Source organism: Moschus berezovskii, chromosome 3 (genome assembly GCF_049115385.1).
Source record: "Moschus berezovskii isolate FMDL1 chromosome 3, NW_MosBer_1.0, whole genome shotgun sequence".
In the NCBI taxonomy this organism is placed as follows: Eukaryota; Metazoa; Chordata; class Mammalia; order Artiodactyla; family Moschidae; genus Moschus; species Moschus berezovskii.
Window position 1 is genome coordinate 77,653,541 of NC_142462.1, and position 25,079 is coordinate 77,678,619.

At 37.9% G+C, this 25,079-nt stretch overlaps 1 protein-coding gene across 3 annotated transcripts in view; it reads left to right on the plus strand.

Annotated features, from left to right (window-relative positions):
* Positions 1–25,079, plus strand: part of HIBADH (3-hydroxyisobutyrate dehydrogenase) — a 267,180-nt gene that overhangs the window by 84,738 nt on the left and 157,363 nt on the right. For 2 of the 3 annotated variants that reach the window (XM_088834600.1, XM_055420968.1), the window contains exons 5-7: positions 11,150–11,283; positions 12,863–12,939; positions 19,812–19,968. In XM_088834600.1, coding sequence (XP_088690726.1) covers positions 11,150–11,283; positions 12,863–12,939; positions 19,812–19,968 — 368 coding nt within the window. The remainder of the gene's footprint in view (positions 1–11,149; positions 11,284–12,862; positions 12,940–19,811; positions 19,969–25,079) is intronic. The other variant, XM_088834599.1, reaches the window with a different exon arrangement.

Here is a 25,079-nt window from a genome sequence, read left to right on the forward strand (position 1 = left end):
ACCTTTCCCCAAAGTTAAAACAGAACTCAGGTGAATGATCAGTTCTCTATAAAATAGAAGGTGGATGAACATGCTTGTGTTACTTCTCAAGCAAACTGGAGGAGAAGGGAACCACAGAGGTTTGTGAAACACGGCAGTGATTGGATTACTCAGAATTTGGCTTGTTAGCCTTGCTATGCTTTGTGATTGTTAATGCTGACTGCAAGGAATGTGTAGAAAATATATAGGGAAGAATCTGACTCCTATCACAGAAAACTGTTGCAAATTATGCTACTTCTAAAGAAAGCAAAACAGAAGGACAAAGGCTACAAGCTGTTTAATACAAGATTTTTTATTTGGCTTTTAAAAGTGATTTTTTTTTTTAAGCTGAAAGACACGTTATCTGCAAGATGGAGTTTTGAAAATCACAATCTCTGAAGACATCATTAACTTTCTCCTTGGGCTCTCCTTGGGCTCCAGATATGTAGCTTTTAGGAGCCTAGAGTTTCATAGCAAATCCAACATTATGCACCATCTTGATCTGGGGTGACTGTCAGAGAATTGGTTTTTAAAGTGATTTTCAAAATAAAAGCAGACCATTTCATTCTCTGTTTTACCCCTATCCTATAAAAATCCCCACTCTGTGTGACGGCTTCTGTACTGTGTTGGTCCTGAGATCAGCTCAGCTCCATGCGGGACGTTCTGTTGCTCTTTCAGCATAAGCAGGTCTATTGTGATATTTATCTGAATTCAAACAAGGCTAATTAAAAGAGCTGCTGACAGTTGTTGTGATCTGACTTTGACTGCAGCTTGATGGTCATTATGGGTAAATAATGAACCAGGTCTGCAAATGTAGCAGCTGCCAACTTGGGATAGGAGAACGGCTATTGCTTCCAATTTAAGGATCTATCGACCGCTTCCCTTCTCCCTGCAGATCTTCTGCAGAAAACTAATGTTTTCTGCTGCCGCGTATTGTGGTTTCAGCTGTTTTAGATAGAGCCTATAATTTCCTTCTTTAATATTTAACTTAGGACATTATTAGCTTTCAGAGTTAACAACTTTTCTATTTTGAAGAAGTTCAGCTTTGTCCTTGTGTGTGCTATAACTAGCTAACCAGCTGTAGTTTATTTGTATGTGTTTAATTTGTATTATGTAGGAAAGAGTCTGAAAGAGCAAGGTACAGCTTTATGAAGATGTTTCAAAATCCTGTGTAAATGGTTTTTACTTGGTTTTTTTAAGAGAAACATGTCCCTTGCTTTTGTTTTCTTACAGATGGACACCTCCTGTCAAACCTGTTTCAGGTTTTGTTCACTGATTCAGTGACTTATGAAATATTTTGATACAAAGCTCCATTTATCAGTTCAGAGGAACTGCAGTGACTTAATTAACATTAAAATGTGATACTGAATATATTGTCACTGTATCATGAACTTTTCCTTGTACCATTAGCACATCAGAACAGGTGCATTAAAGGTAAGAGAGAAACACATTGTGTTTATAGATTGATATATTCCCTTGAAGATTTCCCACACATAAAACAGGGCATCTGGATTTGAAAGTCACAGTCTAGAATTTAACACTAGCTAGTACTTAACAACACATCCTAGCATTTGTTCACCTGCCATGGAGAAGGCTGTCTGCATTATGTAAAGGCTGAGAAGACTGGTGCTTTGTGCATAATGCAGCAGAGCTTCAAGATCTTGCTGGGAGGAAATGATCCCAAACATGCCCCTGAAAGACAAGTCTTATTTTGAAAAATAATGATGAAAAATTGCTTATTTCTCCATGTATTTGTGTCTGTGTTTATTACAGGAAGAACTAAACTTCATTTATCCAACTCCAGAATAGTGCGGCGAATGTTTCTGTTTTTCTGTTTCCAGCTTGGATAATGCCAGCAATAGTGTTAACAAGGGGTTATGTTATGCTGGCTTATGTTAAACCAGATCACCCCCTAACATGTGCAGAGCCATTCATCTGTGTCACCAAAACCCAAGAGGACATCTGACATGGGCTCTGAAACAGAAACAGTGATCACTTACAAATCAAACATGGCACGCTCTAAACTGATTGTGCACGGCAATCTTTTCTAGAAAGGACAACTAATTGAACATGATAAAGTGTAAAGTTAATTAACACCCTTAAATTTGTTGATTACTTTCACGGGATTATATTGTTCGTTGAGTAGCAGCTTTCTGTCCCAGCTGTCGCCTTTTTCAGCGAATGTCTCTGGTAAACAATAGAGACACCATAACAAGTCGTAAATGGTCCCTGTGACAGCAGCCCCTTGTGAGGCTGCATCTGTAGAAAATGATTAGAACAATTGCATTTTAAAGACGGCTCACATTGCAGCCCGAGTCCCATTGGTCCTCTTCTTGATCTCTTCTGATGGCAGACTGGTTAAAACATTTAAGTTCTTTTGAGTAAATTAAGTGATTTACTACATTTTGCTATATATCAATGAGAATGCTTTGGTGGCAGGATTTTTACAGTATTGAAGACAAATCTAAACTCGATTGTACTCTTTAAATTGCCATCTCTCCCTTCTCTGGTTTTTGAAGATTTCTTTCTAATAGCCATTGGATTGAAAATGACCTCCTTATTTGTGACTTATAAATGGTTATTCTAAGTTGTCTGTGCTTGCATAATAGTTTTTTTATTATGAGTTGAACTCTTGGTTCAGCTTCTCATTAAGGTTAAATTCCATATTTCAGTTCTTTGCTGCTGTTAGGCCAAAGACTTTAACATGTTCAAATCGAGTAGATTTACTTTTCGTTATATTTGAATTTTTTGTAACACCAGGGTAGAAACTGTGTTCAGTATCTTTCCAATGTACTCTTTCATTTGAGTTTCAAATTTAAGTATGGCAAATGTTTTTATAGAACCATTTTCAGATTGAACAACCAAGATTGAGAGGTGTTATAAGTGGTCCAAGGTCACTTAACGCAGATCACATGTTCATTTTGCAAGTCTTCATGATAGTATCTCCATACATGTGTACTTATGTGCATGCATATTTATTCAGCAGTAAGTGAGAATGCCATTATCACATGTGGAGAATCATGCTACTCCAAAGTGAAAACATTGTGTTATTTAATAAGTTAGAAAACATTGTCTTAGTATTCTTGGTCATTTTATTAATCATTGATTTCTTCTCTGCTTACCTCCTAAAAAGCCAGGGATCACTTATCAAACACATGCTGGATGCTTAAGATTCAAACAGCTCATGCCCACAATAATCTTATCAAGACCCCAGAAAAATCATTGATTAGTATCAGTGCTTTATCAGAGATATCACTAGGAATGTCACAATAATAGAAAAAGGGGGTCATGGTCATTCACTGCTTCTCAGAGTTAACCTGAGATGAATCTTTGTTTAAATATTTATTTCATTTATTATTTATTTGGCCACACCAGATCTTAGTTACAGCACGTGTTCCCTGACAAGGGATTGAACCCAGGCCCCCTGCATTGGGAGTGCAGAGTCTTCGCCAGTGGACCATCAAAGAAGTCCCCTGAGTCTAGAAAGATAAGCAGGAGTTAGTCAGGCAAAGAAGAAAGAGAAGGAAATTTCTTAAGAAGGAATGCCCAGGAGAGGTATGGATGCATGAAAAGCCATTGCACGTGACAACCAGTGAAAAGGGTTTCCAGTATGCTTGCATAGTGCATTTTATTGCACGGATAGGTGAGGAAATCAGAGAAGTGGTTAGAGTTCATTAAAAAGAAAAAATTTCAGAAACCAGTTATGGAGAAAGAAGAGAAAGAGAAAGTTATTGCTTCCTGTAACTAAAGAAAAGGGGAAGATACAGTGAATTATGAAGTTTTCTTTTTTGCAGAAACATAAACATTTAAGTACTTCAGAAAAAATAGCTTTTCCTTAATGGAAAAAGAAACTGTGAGACTATATATAAATAGTAAAGAATAGTTATTAATGTCTCTAGCTGCTGCTTATATTCATGTTGATGCATGACTTGAGACTTAAGCCCGTTTTGGTTCTTCTGTCAAAAAAAAAATGCCAAAGATTAGGATAGACATAAATATTAGAATGAGGTTATTAATATTGACTTATATTACAGGTACAAGACTAAGATTAGCCAGGAAAGGATATAAAGAAGGAACTGAATTTTAGCTCAGTTTACCTTGAAAAATTATCACTACTATTTTGTAAAAATATGAAGAATACTGTCCATTACTTTATTTACTGTCTCCTGTATAAAGTTCCAAATGATAATACTTTAAGCATATAACTTAGTTCAAGGAAAAGTTATACTTTCTTTGAGACTGCTTTATTCCTCTCCCAAATAGGATTTGCCAAAAAGAAAAAACCTGATATATGTATTTGAAATTCATTGTGAAATCTTACAGTTTCATTTTGGTATTTGTTCTTAATTCTCATTTTCAGTTTTCTGATTGTTTCATTCTACTAAGCAAGCTCAAATCTGTTGTGAAGAGAGGTAGGGTATTATGTGCATTTAGATAGCAGGCAGAACTCACTGTCTGTATATAAAATAAACAAAATTACATGCTCAAGTTACTTGAAACTGCTCTGAACACAATTTACAAATGGGTTCAGAATACTTGTATTCTTATCAAAGTTTTCATAAGCCTGCCCACAGTTGACAGCAAGACCGTTACTCTCTGAGATCAATTTCTTATTTGATTTTCATTCTTTCTCTCTCTGAGAATCAGTATTCTTTTGATGATAGAGGTTGAAAAATAGAAGGAAAGGGGGAATTGGTATTTGGTGGTGATTGTCTTCATCCCTCTGACACGTGGTATGTGATGCTACCTTTTGGCATTTACTTCTGAGTATGTGTCTCTTCCTCCTAATTATTTGTTAGACTTTTTGAGAGCAAAGACTATGTTTTATACCTATCATGACCTTACATTTTGGACTTTCTGAAACAGTTGTATTTCAGATATTCTCCTGATACCAAAAAAGAGGTCCCAATTTTTCATTTAGAAAATATGCTTACTCCTTGAACCTTTGTACCTAGCACCAAGATCTATCAAGCTGTTAGAAGGACTGATAGATATTTCCTGCTGATATTTTCTTCTTTGAACTTCTTGCAGTTGTGTGTATACCTCTCCTGTAGCTTGCATCTAACAGCCTTTTATTATTTATATTTGCATTTGTCTTACCTCTTTTCCTGTCTCCATCCACATGCACCCACACACTGCCACAAACACTAGCTGTCAAACTCCTTGAGTGCAGGGACTGTTTCCTTGCCATTCTTGGTTGAGAACTACTGAAGAATGGATTTCAGATGGTCACATTTTTTTATGTCAAGTATAAGTAGGAGTGGAAGGAAGGAAAGACGGAAGGTAGTTTAGATAACGGAGGCTCCCTGTGATACCTTTTTATAAAGGGGAGAAGTCAGCTATAAGTAGGAGTGGAAGGAAGGAAAGAAGGAAGGTAGTTTAGATAATGGACTTCCCTGGTGGGTCAGACGGTAAAAGCGTCTGCCTACAATGTGGGAGACCCGGGTTTGATTCCTGGATCAGGAAGATTCCCCCTGGAGAAGGAAATGGCAACCCACTCCAGTACTCTTGCCTGGAAAATCCCATGGATGGAAGGAGGAGCCTAGTAGGCTACAGTCCATGGGGTCCCATGGCAGCTCCCTGTGATACCTTTTTTATAGAGGGGAGGGGTGATTTAGGGACTTGGATTAAAGTGCTTCTCCACTGTAAGGTTGATTGAAATCAAACTGCTACCAAGAGAAGTGATAGATATCTATCACTTTTAAAGCAGGGTAGTCAGCCACCCATTTTGAATGGTTTGGGCGTTTGCCTTTTCATTTGTCTATACCAATGCATTCAGTTTTTCTGATCCTAGGGTCATAGGAGAGAAACACAGACAACATCATCACAGGAAAGCGTTAGATAATCCATCAAAGGCAACTACAAGTCTTCAGGCTTGTCAGATTTAATTACTGTAGTTACATGAAAATTTTCATTTTTTTAACTCTTCTCTAATCTGAAACTTTTTATATATATTATTTGCATGAAATGAAACCTGCTTTGGTTTTGTGTGTTAATATGATCGATGTGGGAAAGTGTATGTGTATGAACTTGAGAATCCAAAATCACAGAATTTCAAAAGCTTGAAAGTAACTCAGTGATAATCTTGTCTAATCATCTCACTTTGCACGTGAGAAAACTTTCTAGAACGACAAATGCTTTGTGTGTCTATGGGAATAGCTCTTGCATGTACTGTCGTCACTCATTTCCTGGCTCTCCCTCTGCCCCTTTCTTTTTCTGGAACACATACTGTGTTTACTAAGCATCTCTTATGGACTGGACACTGGGTATACAGGGTGAATAAGCCAGAGTTGCTGCTCTCCTGGAGCTAATTTTAATGTGGGGAATTCAGATCAGAAACATATAGAGGTGTTAACATAAACAGATGGTAATCAGTGCTATGAATAAAATTAAACCTGGAAAAGTGGATAGAGAGTGGCTGAGTGCCATTTTAGATGGTTATGTTACGGAGATAGAGGTGAATTTTGAGAAAAAACCTGAATTGAAATGAAACAAGTATTAAATACCTAGGAAAAGAACATTCTGGGAAAAAGGAATAGCAAGTGCAAGGCTTTGAGAAGGGAACTTACTTGACCTGGTTCAGGAGCAACAGGGAGGCCAGGTGGCTGGAAAGCAGTTGAATGCTAAAGAGAATGGTATGAAATGAGCTAGAAGAGGTAGCCAGGGACCACACTGTGTACTGCTTTGTAGGACTTTGGATTTTATATTGAGAATGATGGGCCACTTTGGAGGCTTGAGAGAAGGGAGGAACCATGAACTAGATTTATACAGTTGACCTTTGAACAACAGGGGATCTACTTATGTGCAGATTTTTTTCAGTAATAAGTATTTCTGTACTATACGACCCATGATTGGTTGACTCTTTGGATGCAGAGGGCTGGCCATAAATTAGACTCAGATTTTCAACTGCATTGGGGTGGGGGTCAGTGATACCCATCTCTGTATTTTTCAAGGGTCAGCTATATTTTATAAAGGATCTCTCTGACTGTTGTATGGAGGATAGGCTTTAGAGGCAAGAGCTGAAGAGAGATCAGGTAGGACCTGGCTATTGCAGTAATTCAGGTGAGAGATGGTGATGACTCAACCCAGGTTTAGTGAAGGTTAAGGAGAGAAGGGGCTGGTTCACAAGTGTATAACTTAACTTCTTAGGATCGGGAATACATGTTATTCATCTGCCACCCTAGGGCTTAGCACAGGGCTTGATTTTTAGCAGGTTGATTTTGTTGAATGAGTAAGACCAAACGAATGCAGCTCTCTTGTCACTTCCCCACATTGTGTTGCTTTTGAAAGATTTTACAAGAGGTCTTCACTGTAGTCTTAATGTCACTGGCTATGGACTACTTTAGTAGTTCTTAACTTCAACCAGCCTACTTCCATTATTTATAGAATTGGCTCAAGCCAGCCACTATTTAGCCAGAGAGGCTAAAATTATACTACAGCAGACAGCTTAGATAACCAAATAGGAAAGGACTCAAGATATTATATAGGTGAAGATAAAACCACTCTATGAAAAAGCTATTAATGTTTTCCTCTTTTATACACAGAACCTCAGAGAAGTGAAGTAATTTGTTTATAATTTGTTTATAATAACAACATAACCAGCACATCCCCAAAGCAGGTATCATCTCCAGATCCTTTACTGTTTGTACCATGCTCGTAAATTAATTTACTGAACAACTATCTGTTGAATGTGATAGATAATGGAGTGCTGACATAAGCATGACCCAAATGCTCCCTTTGTAAGTGGTTTACGGTATCATGGAGGAATCAGGTAAGAAAGTCAAAGGTTTTAATAAGGTGTATAAACACTGTAATAAAATTAAGCATAGGGCATATTTCGGTTTTGGATATATAATGCAATTACTAAAATATAAGGTAAAATAAATGCTCCCAATAGTCTAGCAGCTTATATATTCCATATTTTCCTATTTTGGGGAGTAGATCTGATTTAAGACACATGGCAGAGTAATAAAGTTATTGTTTATTATTCATAGACATAAAAATATATACAATGTCTTCTGAAATCCATGAGATTGTCTTATACAGCTTTAGAGTTCCAACTGTCTCTGTGTTATTTCAAAACTTGAAATGGTTGCGTTTATTTTGGGATAACTTCAGTTCAGTTGCTCAGTCATATCTGACTCTTTGCGACCCCATGGACTGCAATATGCCAGGCTTCCCTGTCCATCACCAACTCCCAGAGCTTGCTCAAACTCGTGTCCATTGAGTTGGTGATGCCATCCAACCATCTCATCCTCTGTCGTCCCCTTCTTCTCCTGCCTTCAGTTTTTCCCAGCATCAGCGTCTTTTCCAGTGAGTCAGTTCTTCACATCAAGGGCTAAAGTATTGGAGTTTCAGCTTCAGCATCAGTCCTCCCAACAGATATTTAGGACTGATTTCCTTTAGGATTGACTGGTTTGATCTCCTTGCAGTCCAAGGGACTCTCAAGAGTCTTCTCCCACAGTTCAAAAGCATGAATTCTTTGGTGCTCAGCTTTCTTTCTAGTCCAACTCTCACATCCATACATGACTACTGGAAAAACTATAACCTTGACTAGACGGACTAGGTCTTAATTTTGTCATTGCAATAGGACTAGGCTTGATAGTGACATATGGTTAAAGGAATACATGTGGAAGGTTAGAATGTGGTCCCAGGGAATGCCAAAACTTTAGAATTACCCAGTTTGGTCAGACCCTTACATTGGAATATAGATTATGATGAAGTCGGAAATAATTACATCACATAATGAGAGAAGGAAAGAGTGGAAATACCACAGGCTTAAGAATTGAAAGATGAATTATTCTTTCTTTTGTGGTATTCTCTTAAGTAACTTATTTCTTCTTTTTGAAATATGTGTTTGAACAAGTGAGAAAGTACACCTGTCAAAAGATTAACCAGCTGAGAACCATTGTCAGCATTAATTTTCCTTTAATAAATGACTCTCTGAAGCTATTTAGCAGCCTGTAATCTAGATACAAAGCTGTTGACCTATGATGGATAGTGCTGGGTTTGTTTGTAAGCTTTGACTTAAATCGTCTGCTTAATTTCTCCTGGTCAGATCAACAGGATTTGGAGTAAGGGTGGTTATGTGGTTTGAATTAAAATAGCCGTAGAAACTGAGCAAAATGATTGTAAAACATAAATGATCCACCATCCTGGTGAAGTAAATTAGAAACTAACAAAATGACAGTCACTTAAACTTCACCATTATCAGAATGTTCAAATGACACAGATAAGCTAATTAAAAGCATTTGTTCTAATTGGGTTTTTGTACATAATCAATTCCATAGTGTGTCTGAAAATATTGTGAAATAATATAATTTAACCATATGTAAGCATCTCAGACTTTCATAGCATGTGGGCACTTCTTCTTCCAAGATTGTTTGGCTAACATAATGCTGACTTCTCTTCCTTTTAATAATTAGTTAAAAATAGCATGAACTGTAAAATAGAAAGGCTATCAGTTTGTGAAATGTTCACAATTAGAATGAAATAAAGATCTCCTCATTTGGCTTTTTATGTATAAAACCTGTATTTCATTGAATAAATTAAATTTAAAAGTAGGCCATTACTTGCAGCTGTCTAGTCTAATAGTCAGGTTTGATACATAGCACAAATAGTTATAGTTTCTTTATTCCTAGCTATGCTATAAATAAGTTGTAAAGGCAGAAATTGTACTAATATAGTTCTTTCACATACTTCCCTGGTTTTGAACAACAAAACCTAACCTGAAAATTATGAATTAAGATTTTTCTAATGCTAAAAGCAATAAATAATACTCTTGGTTTTGTTTTATAGTTAATAATAATATAGATGAGTGAGGCTCCCCCCTACTTCCTTTTTAAGACAAGTCTGGGCCATGTTTTCTGTGCTGAAGTGGAAGTTGCTTCTCCGGTCATTTCCATTAGTGAACATACTTCAGACCTTTGAGAGGCTGAGGCGTGGCCAAACCATTGATAAAGGTTATTTCTTCTTCCCGTCATATCACTAGGAATGAACTGCCCAAAAGGTGTATAGGCATACCTTGTTATATTGCTCTTTACAAATATTGGGTTTTTCCATTATACACAGAATGGGTACACAACAAGGTCCTACTGTATAGCACAGGGAACTATATTCAATATCCTGTGACAAGCCGTAATGAAAAAGAATATATGTATGTATAACTGAGTCACTTTACAGCAGAAATTAACAAGACATTGTGAATCAACTGTACTTCAATAATAAATAAATTAAATATTTATTTAACAGAAAGAACCAGCATTGTGGTAACCTTGACGTGTCAGGTGATACTTAGCATTTTTAACAATAAAGAATTTTTAAATTGTGTATGCATTGTTTTTATAGATATAATGCTATTGCCCATGTAGTAGAGTACAGAATAATGTAAATGTAACTTTTATATGCACTGAAAAATCTAAATATTCATGTGACTCTTACCTGATTACAATATTCACATTATGATGGGTGACCTGGAACTGAACCCACAGAATCTTCAAGGTATGCATGCTTGTATAGCAGGAGGAAAAAGAAAAATCAAGTAATAGCTCGAAAGTGCACATCAGAATAATCAGTCTAACTAAGCAGTTGTTTTCATCACCTTAAAAAATAATCTTTCCATCTGAAATGCCTACTTGTTTATGGGAGAAGAAGACAAGATCCCTTTGTCGATCTCATCTGTAGATAGTGTGCAGAGAGGGAGTGAGTGAGCCAGAGACCCCAAATCCAAACCTGGTTAGCTGACCCGATGGCTGTTCCCAGAGCACAGGTACTGGTCAGGGTACAGGTCATCTTTTTCACACACTATTACTCAGTAGGTTTTTCAGGAGAATAAGAGAAGCATGGAAATAATAAAATTCACATTTCAAATTCCCATGGTACTACATGATCCTGCAAAAAAACTGGAGATGAATTGAGTTTTATTGAATCTGTGTATTGCCTTTGGCTTATGAGTAACCTTCTTAATACTTGACAATTAAAATATTCCAGGAGAGATTTATGCCTGATACAAATTCAACTTGGAGGCAAGGTTTTTTATTTGGTTTGGAATTTTCTCTGATTTTATAATCTACTTAAACACTTGAAGAAATGTATCCCTCTACTTCTATCCCTTTACCCCCAAACCATTCAGGTGTGGGAGCCGCTCGGTCGGGGAACCTCACATTTATGGTAGGAGGAGTCGAAGAAGAATTTGCTGCTGCCCAAGAGTTGCTGGGGTGCATGGGCTCCAATGTGGTGTATTGTGGCGCTGTTGGGACAGGGCAGGTAATGTTTTCGCATCACTGACGCTGATTTGATGATGTAAAGTCAGCTAATGTTCATATTTCTTTCCTGACTACAATCTGATTCTGCCTTACTCTGTTCAATCTATGGATTTTTTTGTTTGCTCAGATTTTCTTAAATGAATTTAGAAAAAATTAGTTTTCCATCGTTCCTACTGGAAGTAAGCAGAGATCAGCCAATTAATTTAAAAAGATATCAAAAGTTCCTTCATTTCAGACTTTGACATATTTGCCCCAGCGACCACTGAAATTATCCTTAAGATGACTTCTGTATGAAATGCTCATGTTGTCTGATTTGCTGTTATCCGCCCTCTAACTTTGTAATTGCTTGCCACAGCTCTATTCGTAGTACTGTTGGGTAGAAGTAATGTATGCACTTTAACTTAAAAAAAATTTTTTTTCATAATTTTCATTAAGAAATGTGTTATGTTACTTTTCTAGTCAGGTAGAGGTGAATGATCACATTGAATATTGAAATCAAACAGGTTGTCCGCCTCCCACCCAACACTTCCACTCCTCTTCATGCTTTGTCCTGATCACTGGTCCCTCTTTTTTTAATCATATTCAGCACTATTACTTATAGATACATCTATTGTCTCCATTCCCTTATCCAGTCAGTCTCCAGTTTCTGATTCTAGCTTCAGTGGCTCTCGTTGTTCTCTTTCTAGTTCATTCCACACATTACCTGGTCTGGTCTTTCATTGTGTCATGCCTTGTTTACTGCTCACAGGGCCTAGTGGATCTCTGGACACTGGGTTTACCCCTCTGCCAACACTATAACCAGAACTAATCAAGATGTTTGTGTCCCTGTAGAGTTCCCAATTCTGACACTGCGTAGATCTCTGTTTCCTACCATGCTAAACTCGGACACTCTATTCTAGCTTCCGTAGCTCTTGACCCAATCTTAAACTGTCAGACTTTCTTCCCACTCCTTAAAACCACTGCCCAGGAATCCGTTTCCTCACTGTTCTCAAGAATATCTCATACTGTTATGTATGAGATATTTACTTTTTCTCCTGGTCTCCTCCTTTGCCTCTCTTACCTGTTTAAATCCTGCCTGACCTTCTGAGAGATGCTGTCAGGTTTCACTTCCTTTCTGCTCCTGCCCTCAGTGATCTGGTGTCTCCGAACTCCTACTGTCTCTGTCTACAGCTGTACCATACAATTTACCACTTAGTTGTGTTTGCTCGTTCACTGTCTTTTCATTCAGCGTGTTACTACTGTTTCCCCGGTTAGGATGTCAGCCCCATTCCTGAAGGAACAGTTGTGCCACATCAGTCAGTATTCCCTGTCGTGCCTGCACCCATGGGAGTAACTCGGTCACCTACACTTCACGCTTCTTCCCTGGTGCAAGAGACACCCCCACACCCACCCCCGTCAGCTCTGGGAGCTTGTGTTAGGCTTGGAGGGAGGTTTGCAGCACCAAATGCCTTTTCCTGCTTGAGAGAATCAACAGTTGAATGCTCTTACTTTTAGAAACATGTAGAATCGGGTGAAGAAATCTTCCTGTGAGGTATAGCTTGAAAATAAATATATTTAATATGTACTCAATTTATTTTCAGGCTGCGAAGATCTGCAACAACTTGCTGTTAGCTATTAGTATGATTGGAACTGCTGAAGCTATGAATCTGGGAATCAGGTTTGTTGAATAGTACATTTTCATATACTAACAATTTTTACGAGCTTTCCAATTTGATTTTCTGATGTTGAAAACAAATGTTCATGAGAGATAAATGAGTTGATCCAGAAACATTTTGAACGTATTTCATTATTGAACTTTAATAGACTTTGCTTATTGGACAACCAATAGGACCCTGGAGAGCATGAATACTCTTTGCCCTAAGCTATAAAATGTATTGTGCTGTATATTTGAAGTTACATTATCCTTTTTATATTGGGAGCTCCATTTCTTCTATTATGTCACAATGCAAGAAACACTTTTACTAGAAAATTTAAACAATCTTTAGCAGTGTAGGACAAATTTGTATAAAATACAGTTTTAATGTATAGTGAATTCAAGTGTTAGGCTACCATGTGACTGGTTTTATGTATTTATTTAAAATATAGTCCCCAGTATCTACACTAAAAGGACTCTTGGTTATTTATTCTCAGGATAAACTGGATGACATTCATAAGACTGCATAGCATAACTCTTTATTTTAACTTGCCTAGGGTTTTACATTAAGGTTTTACATTATCCTTACTTTATGTTAAAAATATATCTTTTCATTGAAATAAAATGGCATTCATACTTTGCTGAAATTGATTTAGGAATTCAGTTTTTCCTACGATGGGGATCATCCTTTAGAATGCTTAAGGTTAATGCCTTAATTTTAGTCTTTAATCTTTTGGTTTAGGAATTCTAAATATGATTAATCACCTAATTAATATTTTGGATGTTTTGTATTTCATGAATATAATATATATTTCTTATTTTAGAAAATGCTTAATGAGAAAGATGCTTTTATTCAAGTATTTTCTTCACACTTCCCAGAACTGCTTGCCAAATATGTTACAAATCAGAGTAGTGTTTCATATCATAGCTTTTGATAAAAGTAATAAAAGAGCCGAAGTACTTGAGATATTTTTTAAAACACAGTAATGGATTCACATTTCCTCTTAATTACCATATCAAGATGCTGTTGTTTTATTGAATTGCCCTTGTCTCAGATGTTAAACTATCTTGACCTATTAAGTTGTCATGTTGTAATTGAGATAAAAGAGGAATTTGCTTTGCATCAGTGCTAATTGGTTTATCAATATCCTGTACCATTTACATTTTAAAATTGAATGTCTGTAAGATGGTAAGGCATATCTGTACAAAGCCTTAATAAAACTGCTAGTATATAGGAAGATTTTCAGTGTGTTGTGTCTGTAATGTAGCTAGTTTAGGCTATGGGTCACTTATCATAATTGGAAAACTAGTTATTAGTAACTTGTTTTCATGTCCATTCTTTAGACTAATTTTATGGAGGGAGAAAATGTAAATTTCTGGAACCAAATTGCATGCAAAATTAATTGGTATTGACAATAGGATTAGAGTATTAGTATCCTTTTTCAGCTGTAGAATTTTATTTTCATTTTTGTGGATATAAATGAGTATATAATAAAAAAGTAAAAGCCTAGGTTTCACTATACCAAAATTTCCCTCTATTTTTGCCAGTTTATTTTATATTCTGCCTCTTACTTTAAGCATCACTGGATCAGAATGTTCATTAGGTATCTTATAGCGTTCCTCAAATGTTTTTCCTAGCAAAACTCTTATTAGGTGATCGTTCTAAAATGAAATTTTTGTACAGTAAGTGCTTATGGAAGTCTAACTCCAAAGGCCAGCTAAAAAAGTGTAGTATGAAAATCAGTTGAATCAAATGAATAAAATGTATACATTGGCTACTAGAGTAAGTTTATTATCAAAGAGAAAAAAAAGTGATAAAATTTCAAACAAGTATTAAGAGCAAAAGCAATAAATCTTTTCTCTTATCGTTGGCCTTGATTTACTACAATAAAAACAATATTTGGAAAATATTAAGCTTTCAATGTTTAATTTTTCCAAAACAGTATATTACTGTTATTGATGTATATGTGTGTAAATAAAATATTTACACATGTATATACACACACACATATATGTCTGAATTCAAAGCAGGAATTCATTATTTTTACTTATGTGCTACAGTATTAATGATCTGTAAGTTTGTGGTACTCTACATTGTACTAATGAATTGTTTATTTTCATCACGTTAGGATTTTATCAGTTTATCTTACAGAGATTCTCAGTGGTTTGAAAGTCCTAAAAATGATTGCTTCGGCTATTGTCTTTTCTCCATGGTTTACAGACATGGTTTAAAATGACAGGATTGTTCTCTAACAGAGTATAGAGAGCGACCACGATTTATTGAGCTTTGCAAGGTGAAAGAGAAAATTGGCATCAGCAAGCATAAATTCCCAAGTAGTAAATTCCCACAAAGTACTATAGCATCAAAGTGGTTCAGCCACATTTATATTCTGTTCACTCTGAAGTGAAAATTTTCTAGAGCATTAATGTCAACATTTACAAATTGAGTCACTTGTTCCTATGAAGTGATCATTTCTGATTAATTTCATTCTCATAAGGCAGTGTTTTTTTCTGGAACACCGACATTTCCCTTTTTTAAATAGAAGAGTAAAACCTTATAGTTTTAAACTCTTATTGACCCTATATGATCTTTTACAATGAATGTTTATGGATGTCAGTGAAAGTTTAAATGCTATAAAAAAAAAAGTAAAGCATAAAAAGCGTTGGTATACAACATATTTTGAGATTCTTTTTTAACTGGACCTCTCTGCCTTCTAATTGGGTTCTATTTAGGACTCAGAGCATAGTTTTATGGTACTAAAAATGCCTTATGTGCCTTAGAGAGATTTTGTTCCCATGCACCACATAAGAATAAGGTTGGTAATATGAATTTTGTTGTTTTGTTTCCATTTTTCTTCTGCCAGAAATTGTGTTTTTGTTTGGTTTTCTTTTTTTTCCCCCCCAATATGGGTGGTGTAACAAGTTATTTTACATTACCACCAGGGTCCAGGTCCCTCTAGCAACAGCCATATTGTCTCCTTCCACCAAAAGAAACTTAAAACAGTTAAATTTCTGGAAGACTGTTTAAGATGAAGACTTTCCCACTAGCTTAATTTTAGCTTCTTGGCTACTGCCCTGAGATGGTGTTGCCTTTTCGTTTAAGTGATGACTGAAACCTCTCAGTTGTATACACTAATAGATAAAACATATGGCCAAAGGTTTATAATAATGGTTTGACCAAATTTGATGGCTGATTAAGTGACTACCCATATGACCTAGTGAGACTCAGGGTGGTGAGTCTGGGTGCCTGTTGATGACCACATCCCAGCTCTGCCACCAACTTAAACTTTTCTCATCTATAAAATGACAAAAATAATAGTATCTATCCACAGTAATAATAGGATCTATTGTGAAAAGTGAGTGTTAGTTCACTGAGTCATGTCCAACTCTATGTAACCCATGAACTGTAACCCTCCAGGCTCCTCTGTCCATGGGGTTTTCCAGACAAGAATACTGGAGGTAGCCATTCCCTTCCCCAGGAGAACTTCCCAACCCAGGGATTGAACCCAGGTCTCCCACATTTCAGGCAGGTTCTTTACCATCTGAGCTACCAGGGAAGCCCCGTAATCTGTTGTGAGGAGTAAATAAATTCACCCATGTCAGTATTTTAAAACACATGGTAGGTGCTTAATACATGGCAGTTATTGACGTGATGGTGGTGGTTAGTATTTGAATTGTACGTTAACCTTTTTTTCTTCATAATGCTTCTCACTGGCTAGCATTATATATTTATTTGTTTATTTATTGCCTGTCTTCCCAACTAGAATGCAGGCTCTGTGAGCTTTGTCTGCTCAGCCATGGCACATAGTAGGCACTCAGGGAAGATTTGTCAGGTGAATGAAGAGGAAAAAGGGAGGGAGGTGGGCAAGGCTCTTCCCCCTGCCTTAGGTAGATGTTACTATGTGGATGTCCTAACTGGCCCACTCTTGGAGGGCAGGCACAGCCTCTTGTTAGCTGGCAAGTCTGCGTTAACTTTGGTGAGTAAGGGAATGATTGATTTAAATTGACCTAGTCTTGGATGTTTCATTTCCATATCGGTTCCTGTGATACAAACATCTCAGTTTAGGGACGTCATTTGCTGTGTTCTTATATAAACCAAACAGTATAGATACTTACAGAGACTATAAAATGAGCAAACTTTTTTGGCCTTTAAAAGCCTTGGTTACAGTGAAGGCAAACACTTGGCTTCTCTTGAATTTTTGTTACAGTTTATGCATCATTTTTACTTCTCTCAAAAGTTCATTTAAAATTCTTGTGTTTTAAAGGTGAGTAGATTTGACACAGTGATGTTTATTTGAGTTGCATTATATATGCGGTCAGAGCAATGAATTCATTCTCTGTTTATATCAGAGAACATTCCAGCAATTGTAAAGCCACATGCATGCACGCGCATACTCTCGAACCACATCCAGTGGCAAGTTATTATGGGGACTGACAGACTGTCATCCTTTTGATGGCTTGAGCTGTATATCTCCTGAACAGCAATGGGGCTCTTATGCAGAAAGTATCATATGTTCCCAGCCAATTTACAGGGAAACAGCAATAACATTTTATCATGGTTGAGAGCCCAGTAGCTGCTTCCTATTAAACTTGCCCTTTCAGATACCTGTCTTGGATTAATTTGTTGATTTCAAATGGAAACTCAGTCTTCTCCAGTGAAGCATGACGTTCTAGGATAGACTCCCTGAATGACAATTACTGTGTATTCTAGCTGGTTGCAGACCATTACAAGCCTTGGGCACAGTGGAAGACAGAGGACTTCAGTAACTGATTTTAATATCATGTCTAATTTTAGCTGTCAGTTATGTATATGCCAGTGAAAGAATCCTCAGAAAGATGAAATGCAAAACACTTCTAACTTGCTCTTTTTAATGATACACTTTGCTGTTGGGGGTGGGGGGGATGCCTTGGAGAGGAGCGGAGAGGGAGCAGCCATCTCCTGAAGGGTATCAGCATGGCGGGGAAGCATCAGATTTGAAAAGTGAGCACGTAACAACTGTCACCTTGTTTTTTGGTGTGCCCCTCAGGGTGCTTCCAAATAGTAACATATTCACCAAGGAGAGTTCCGTAAATCACTGCCAGTATTTTCCTTGAACATTCAAGCAAAATGAAATGTAGGGTTTTACAATAGATAATAAAGTGTGCTCCCACTTGGTGAGTATTATAGACAGAGTATGAATTTCTTTAGCAATAAAGAGCATTGTGAGGCACTGTTGAGTCCAGCCTGGTAAGCAGGGGAGTATCTCTGCTGCTCAGAATGTGATGAGCCATTTTAAAAGAAAATTTAAATGAGGAAGCCTGAATCACATTTCAAATGGAAGGGAAAAGCAGTGTTTTGGGGAGGGGGGTCTTTAAAAATATTGCCTGCTCATAGAACACAATATTTCTGCTTAGAAAATATGTTTGCAGTTACAGCAAATTAACTAATTGTTCATTTGTGACTTTATTTTTCACAATTATTCCCTAAGTGCATTGTCTTTGGGTCATCTGCTACCATAGAATCCTGATAACCTGATTTTATTTAAAAGAGAAAGAAAGGATCAGTAGCAAATTGTACATGTAACAAACTTGGATCTTTATAAAAGAATGAATAAAACTGTCAGAGTGCTTTCCAGCAGAGTACAGTTGAACAGCTGACTTCAATGGAATCTTTATATGTTACAATCTTTTAGTAAAAACTGCTCATTATAACATGGCCCACTATGTGAATTTGTGTAGATGGCATGCCATATCATATTCCTTGAATCACAGTTGCTCTTTGAAAGTCTGATTACATAACAGTGTATTATGTGGTAAGTCCTTACCCATACTGTGTATTAGCCCTCGACCCCATGTGAGCATTTGGAAAAGGTTTTCCTGGTTGTTATATTCTGTGCTGGAAATAAACAGATATATTTCAACACACAGGTAATAAGCAGTGTGCCAAAATACACAATTCATTTAACATTTATATGTCTCTTTTTAATCTTGCTTTTTTTTCGTTCTGTAATGGATTAGTTTTAAGGAAAAGCAGAAAGTTTTATTGAAACTTGATTAAAAGATACTTAGCAAAACTGTGCTTCCCAGACTGCACTAAGATACTTGAAATCAAAGTAGTACAGCATTTTAATTCTTTTTTTTTTTCTGGGTCCACATTTGAACAGCCGTTTATGCCATCAGCTCAGTGATAGAACAAATGATGTTTCCGCTTGGGCAGGCTTTGTTTTATCAGGATCAGTAACCTTATCAGCAGTTGACCCAGAACTATAATGCATGCCTCTGAATAGATAGCATATGTCACAGCTCTATGCAGACTTGCTTCCTAAGCAAGATGGTCTAATGAAGACTTAATAAATAAGGAAAAGTTTACAGCAAGTAATGTCCTCTTTTATAATAATAACTTCTCATAAGCTCATTTTACTGCCCATGACTCATCTCTTACGTTTATTCTCATAAAAGCTAAAAGAATAAACATACACATAAACGATACATAGACTCCCATGATACTTAGCTTATCTGTCAGTGTTTCTTTCTGAAATATATCATTTGCGAGTAAAGACTTTAGATGATCATCTTGGCTTAAGGTTCTTAGGTGACGCATAAATGCAATAATGTTCAAAAGACTAGAAAACCTATGTGTATGATAAGCCAGCAACACTTTTTATGCAATTATATATTGTTTCTTAAAAGCAGGGTAGCGCAGGTTTTCTCTCAGTGTAGTGTCCTAGCTCAGAAGTGTTTCTTCACTAGCTTTTAACACCCTATAATTTAAGATTGGATTCTTCACTCATCCATCTGCTTTGATTTTTGAAGACATCATAATGAAGAGAGAAGATGGAGCACCCTCAGACGTAAATAAGTCACATGTGACTAGTACACTTTGACATTTAACACTTCTTTCCTTTGACCTTTGACAGGTTAGGGCTTGACCCAAAACTCTTGGCTAAAATCCTAAATATGAGCTCAGGACGATGTTGGTCAAGTGACACTTATAATCCTGTACCTGGGGTGATGGATGGAGTTCCCTCGGCTAATAACTATCAGGGCGGATTCGGAACAACACTCATGGCAAAGGTATGGGAAATGCAGTGACTATCCGAGAGAGTGGGGAAATGTTTAATGGTCTGTTCTCCTTCCATCTTTCCCTCCATCATTCTCCACCCACCCTGCCTTGCCACTACCTCCCTCCCCAGGGCTCCCCACCCACCCCACCCCACCCCACACCCACTCCTCCCTGCTTGTAACAAAGCACACCTCTATCCTAGAAGGCAAGATGACTAAAATAGTGACTCACTCACAGGAAATTAGTTCAAACTTAGCTTGGATAAAAACCCTTATCTTGTTCATTTTTAACCCTGATCTTTTGGATGAGAATAGATTAGGATGTTTCTCTTGTGCTTGGCTTTGTAATGTGAGTCGGTAAAATTTTGTTCTTCCTATAGTTTATAATCTTCTTGTTTATAGTCATTTACCAAGTCCTTAGAAATGGAAGCAGTAAGCATTTTCTGATAGCTAATTACATAATGACATTAGATGTACATATCACAGAAGAGAGGATCTTTCTCATGACACTAGATTTCTAAATACATCTTCCTGCTTTAAAATATGTGTTTACGTGTAAAGTCATTTGAAAAGCAAATTACCGGCCTTCTCTCATTTATGATTTCAATGTTAGAAAATACTTTTTAGACAGAGACTTTCAGAGTTTTGTGTAACGCGTTCCCCCATTCTCACTCCCCACAAACCTGCCCTTTAGTTATCGACCAAAGTAATAGTACGAACACTTGGATATGGTGCGCAGGTTACCCTCGCTCATTCCCCATGATGTTCATGTACTCTGCTTCTCGACTGTGTCTTGACTTTGTCCACTTGCCCTCCCCATCACCTCCAGTACCTTGGCTGAACCTCATTTGGATGCTGCCACATCAGCCCTCAACTGGTCTCCTTGCCTTTCATTCTCATCTTCTCCAGTTCATTTTCCATGACATGGCAAACAGTGGGCTTCCTAAAATGTAAAAACCTGATTATGTCGTCTCTCCTGTTAAGTCTCTTTCGTGGTTTCCAGTTACTTGTAGGTTAAAGTCCGTCTCTGCACGTTTTCTCAAGGGCCTTTGCTCTCCTCCCTGACTCATCTCTGCTTCCCACTCCCCTCCTTTGCTTTAGCCACATGGAACTCCTTTGGCCCCTTGTTTTTCCCTGCCTGGCAGCCCTGTGCCTGGTCTGTCCCAGGCCTACCTCAGTGCTTCCTTGCCCTCCAGCCCGATCCCTGGCACATTGTCAGCTCATTTGAAATATTTACTGGGTGAAGCCAGGTTTGAAACTATGTTTCTTATTTTGTGGATTTTGTAGTTTCATTTCTCCTCATGTTTCATTTAAGAAAATACTTATTTTTATGCCAATCTGTACCTTGTATTTCGGCTTGCATATCTTCCTCACAGGCTTTTATTGATGTGGTGTGCTGTGTTACTTTTATTGGAGAAAGTAGCTCCTTAAGTGGATTGTTTTCACTGCAGGGTCGTTTATCAGGACACAGAAGAGTGAAAGAATCGCATTTGCTTTATGTATCTGTGTGAAATAGGTTGTGACCTGTTAGCTTGTTTGGTTTCTCAAATACTGCTAATGGCTCCAATTGAAGAAGCAGCTAACAAGTGACCTGTAAGCAGTGCTGGCTTTATTTTGGGACTCTCAACTGTAGCTGACCTCTGTATCACACCTTTCCTTCCACCATTTTCTCCGGTGTCCCTGCCCAGGAAGAATCTGTCGCTATTGAGCTCCTTTAAAATTATTTCCTTGATAGTAGAAGATAGCATAAGACAGTTCAGTAGTAAAACATATGAACATTATTCTCTTTTGCCCTTGTTTTCTCTGTAAAGTGCAGTTGTCATTTCCCTTACAAAGAACAAGACTTCTGAATTTTGCTTAAATTGAGAGAATTTACACAGAAATGCTTTCATCACCTCAGAGAGCTGTTGGTGAAACACACCATAGATGATGAGACTTGTGTCGAGAAATTGATAGAGGTTAACAAGGAGATCCAACCAGTCCATTCTAAAGGAGATCATCCTGGGTGTTCATTGGAAGGACTGATGCTAAAGCTGAAACTGCAATACTTTGGCCACCTCATGTGACGAGTTGACTCACTGGAAAAGACTCTGATGCTGGGAAAGGTTGGGGGCAGGAGGAGAAGGGGACGACAGAGAATGAGATGGCTGGATGGCATCACCGACTCTGTGGACATGAGTTTGAGTGAACTCCGGGAGTTGGTGATGGACAGGGAGGCCTGGCGTGCTGTGATTCATGGGGTCACGGAGAGTCGGACATGACTGAGCGACTGAACTGAACTGAACTGAAAAAAATCCCCATTAATGCTACTGATGAAAGCAATCATACCTGCTTGGGCAAATGAGGCTATTTGTTGTTGTTTAGTCACTAAGTCGTGTCAGACTCTTTGTGACCCCATGGACTGCAGCATGCCAGGCTCCCCTGTCTTTCAATTTCCCTGATTTTGCTCAAATTCATATCCATTGAGTCAGTGATGCTATCTAACCATCTCATCCTCTACTGCCTCCTTCTCCTTTTGCCTTCAATCTTTCCCAGCATCAGTGTTTTTTCCAGTGAGTTGGCTCTATGCATCAGGTGGCCAGAATATTGGAACGTCAGCTTCAGCATCAGTACTTCCAATGAATATTCAGGACTGATTTCCTTTAGGACTGACTAGTTTGACCCCTTGCAGTCCATGGTACTCTCAAGAGTCTTCTCCAATGCCACAATTCGAAAGTATCAATTCTTAAGCACTCAGCCTTCTTTCTGGTCCAGCTTTCACATCTGTACATGACTACTAGAAAACCATACCTTTGACTATATGGACCTTTATCAGCAAAGTGATGTCTTTGCTTTTTAATATGCTGTCTAGTTTTGTCACATCTTTCCTTCAAAGGAGCAAGCATCTTTTTATATCATGGCTGCATTCACTGTCTGCAGTGATTTTGGAGCCCAAGAAAATAAAATCTGTCACTGTTTCCATTGTTTCCCCATCTGTTTGCCATGAAGTGATGGGACTGGATGCTATGATCTTTTGAATGTTGAGTTTTAAGCCAACTTTTTCACTCTCCTCTTTCACTTTCAAGAGGCTCTTTAGTTCCTCTTCACTTCCCGCCATTAGAGTGGTATCATCTGCATATCTGTCTGAGGTTATTGATATTTCTCCTGGCAATCTTGATTCCAATTTGTGATTCATCCAGCCCAGCATTTCACACGAAGTACTCTGCATATAAGTTAAATGACTAGGGTGACAATATACAGCCTTGTTGTACTCCTTTCCCAGTTTTGAACCACTCAATCGTTCTTTGTTGCTTCTTGACCCACATACAGGTTTCTCTGGAGACAGGTAAGGTGCTCTGGTATTCCCATCTCTTTAAGAATTTTCCACAGTTTGTTGTGATACACACAGTCAAAGGCTTTAGCATAGTTAGTGAAGCAGAAGTAGATGTTTTTCCCTTGCTTTCTCCGTGATCCAGCAAATTTTGGCAATTTGATCTCTGGTTCCTCTGCTTTTCTAAACCTAGTGTACATCTGGAAGTTCTCCGTCCACGTACTACTGAAGCCTAGCTTGAAGGATTTTGAGGATAATCTTAGTAGCATGTGAAATGAGTGCAATTGTACAGTAGTTTGAACATTCTTTGGCATTGCCTTTCTTTGGGATTAGAATGAAAACTGACCTTTTCCAGTCCTATGGCCACTGTTGAGTTTTCCAAATTTGTTGACATATTGATATAACATTTTAACAGCATCATCTTTTAGGATTTGAAATAGATCAGCTAGAATTCCATCACTTCCACTAGCTTTTTTGTGGTGATGCTTCCTAAGGCCTACTTGATTTCACATTCCAGATGGCTCTAGGTAAGTGATCCCATCATCATGGTTATCTGGGTCATGAAGATCTTTTTTGTGTAGTTGTGTATATTCTTACCACCTCTTCTTAATCTCTTCTGCTTCTGTTAGGTCCTTACCATTTCTGTCCTTTATCCTGCCCATCCTTGCATGAAATGTTCCCTAAATAGCTCCACTTTTCTTGAAGAGATCTCTTGTCTTTCCCATTCTATTGTTGTCCTCTATTTGCACTGTTCATTTAAGAAGGCCTTCTTCTCTTTGCTGTTCTGTGGAACTCTTGATTTAGTTGGATATGTGTGCGTGCTAAGTTGCTTCAGTCATGTCCAGCTCTTTGTGACCCTCTGAACTGTAGCCTGCCAAGCTCCTCTGTCCATGGGATTCTCTAGGCAAAAATACTAGAATAGGTTGGCATGCCCTCCTCCAGGAGATCTTCTCAATCTAGGAATTGAACTTGTGTCTCTTTTATCTCATGCATTGACAGACAGGTTCTTTACCACCGTCATCACCTGGGAAGCTCTCAGTTGGGTATATCTTTCCCTTTCTCCCTTGCCTTTCACTTCTCTTCTTTCTTCAGCTATTTGTAAAGCCTCTTTAGACAATCACTTTGCCTTCTTGCATTTCTTTTTCTTTGGGATGGTTCTGCTTCATTGACTATGCCAAAGCCTTTGACTGTGTGGATCACAATAAACTGTGGAAAATTCTGAAAGAGATGGCAATACCAGACCACCTGACCTGCCTCTTGAGAAACCTGTATGCAGGTCAGGAAGCAACAGTTCTAACTGGACATGAAACAACAGACTGGTTCCAAATAGGAAAAGAAGTACGTCAAGGTTGTATATTGTCACCCTGCTTATTTAACTCATATGCAGAGTACATCATGAGGAATGCTGGGCTGGAAGAAGCACGAGCTGGAATCAAGATTGCCGGGAGAAATATCAATAACCTCAGATATGCAGATGACACCACCTTTATGGCAGAAAGTGAAGAGGAACTCAAAAGCCTCTTGATGAAAGTGAAAGAGGAGAGTGAAAAGGTTGGCTTGAAGCTCAACATTCAGAAAACAAAGATCATGGAATCTGGTCCCATCACTTCAAACAGTGGAAACAGTGTCAGACTTTATTTCTGGGGGCTTCAAAATCACTGTGGATGCTGATTGCAGCCGTGAAATTAAAAGACACTTACTCCTTGGAAGGAAAGTTATGACCAACCTAGATAGCTTATGAAAAAGCAGAGACATTACTTTGCCAACTAAGGTCCATCTAGTCAAGGCTATGGTTTTTCCAGTGCTCATGTAT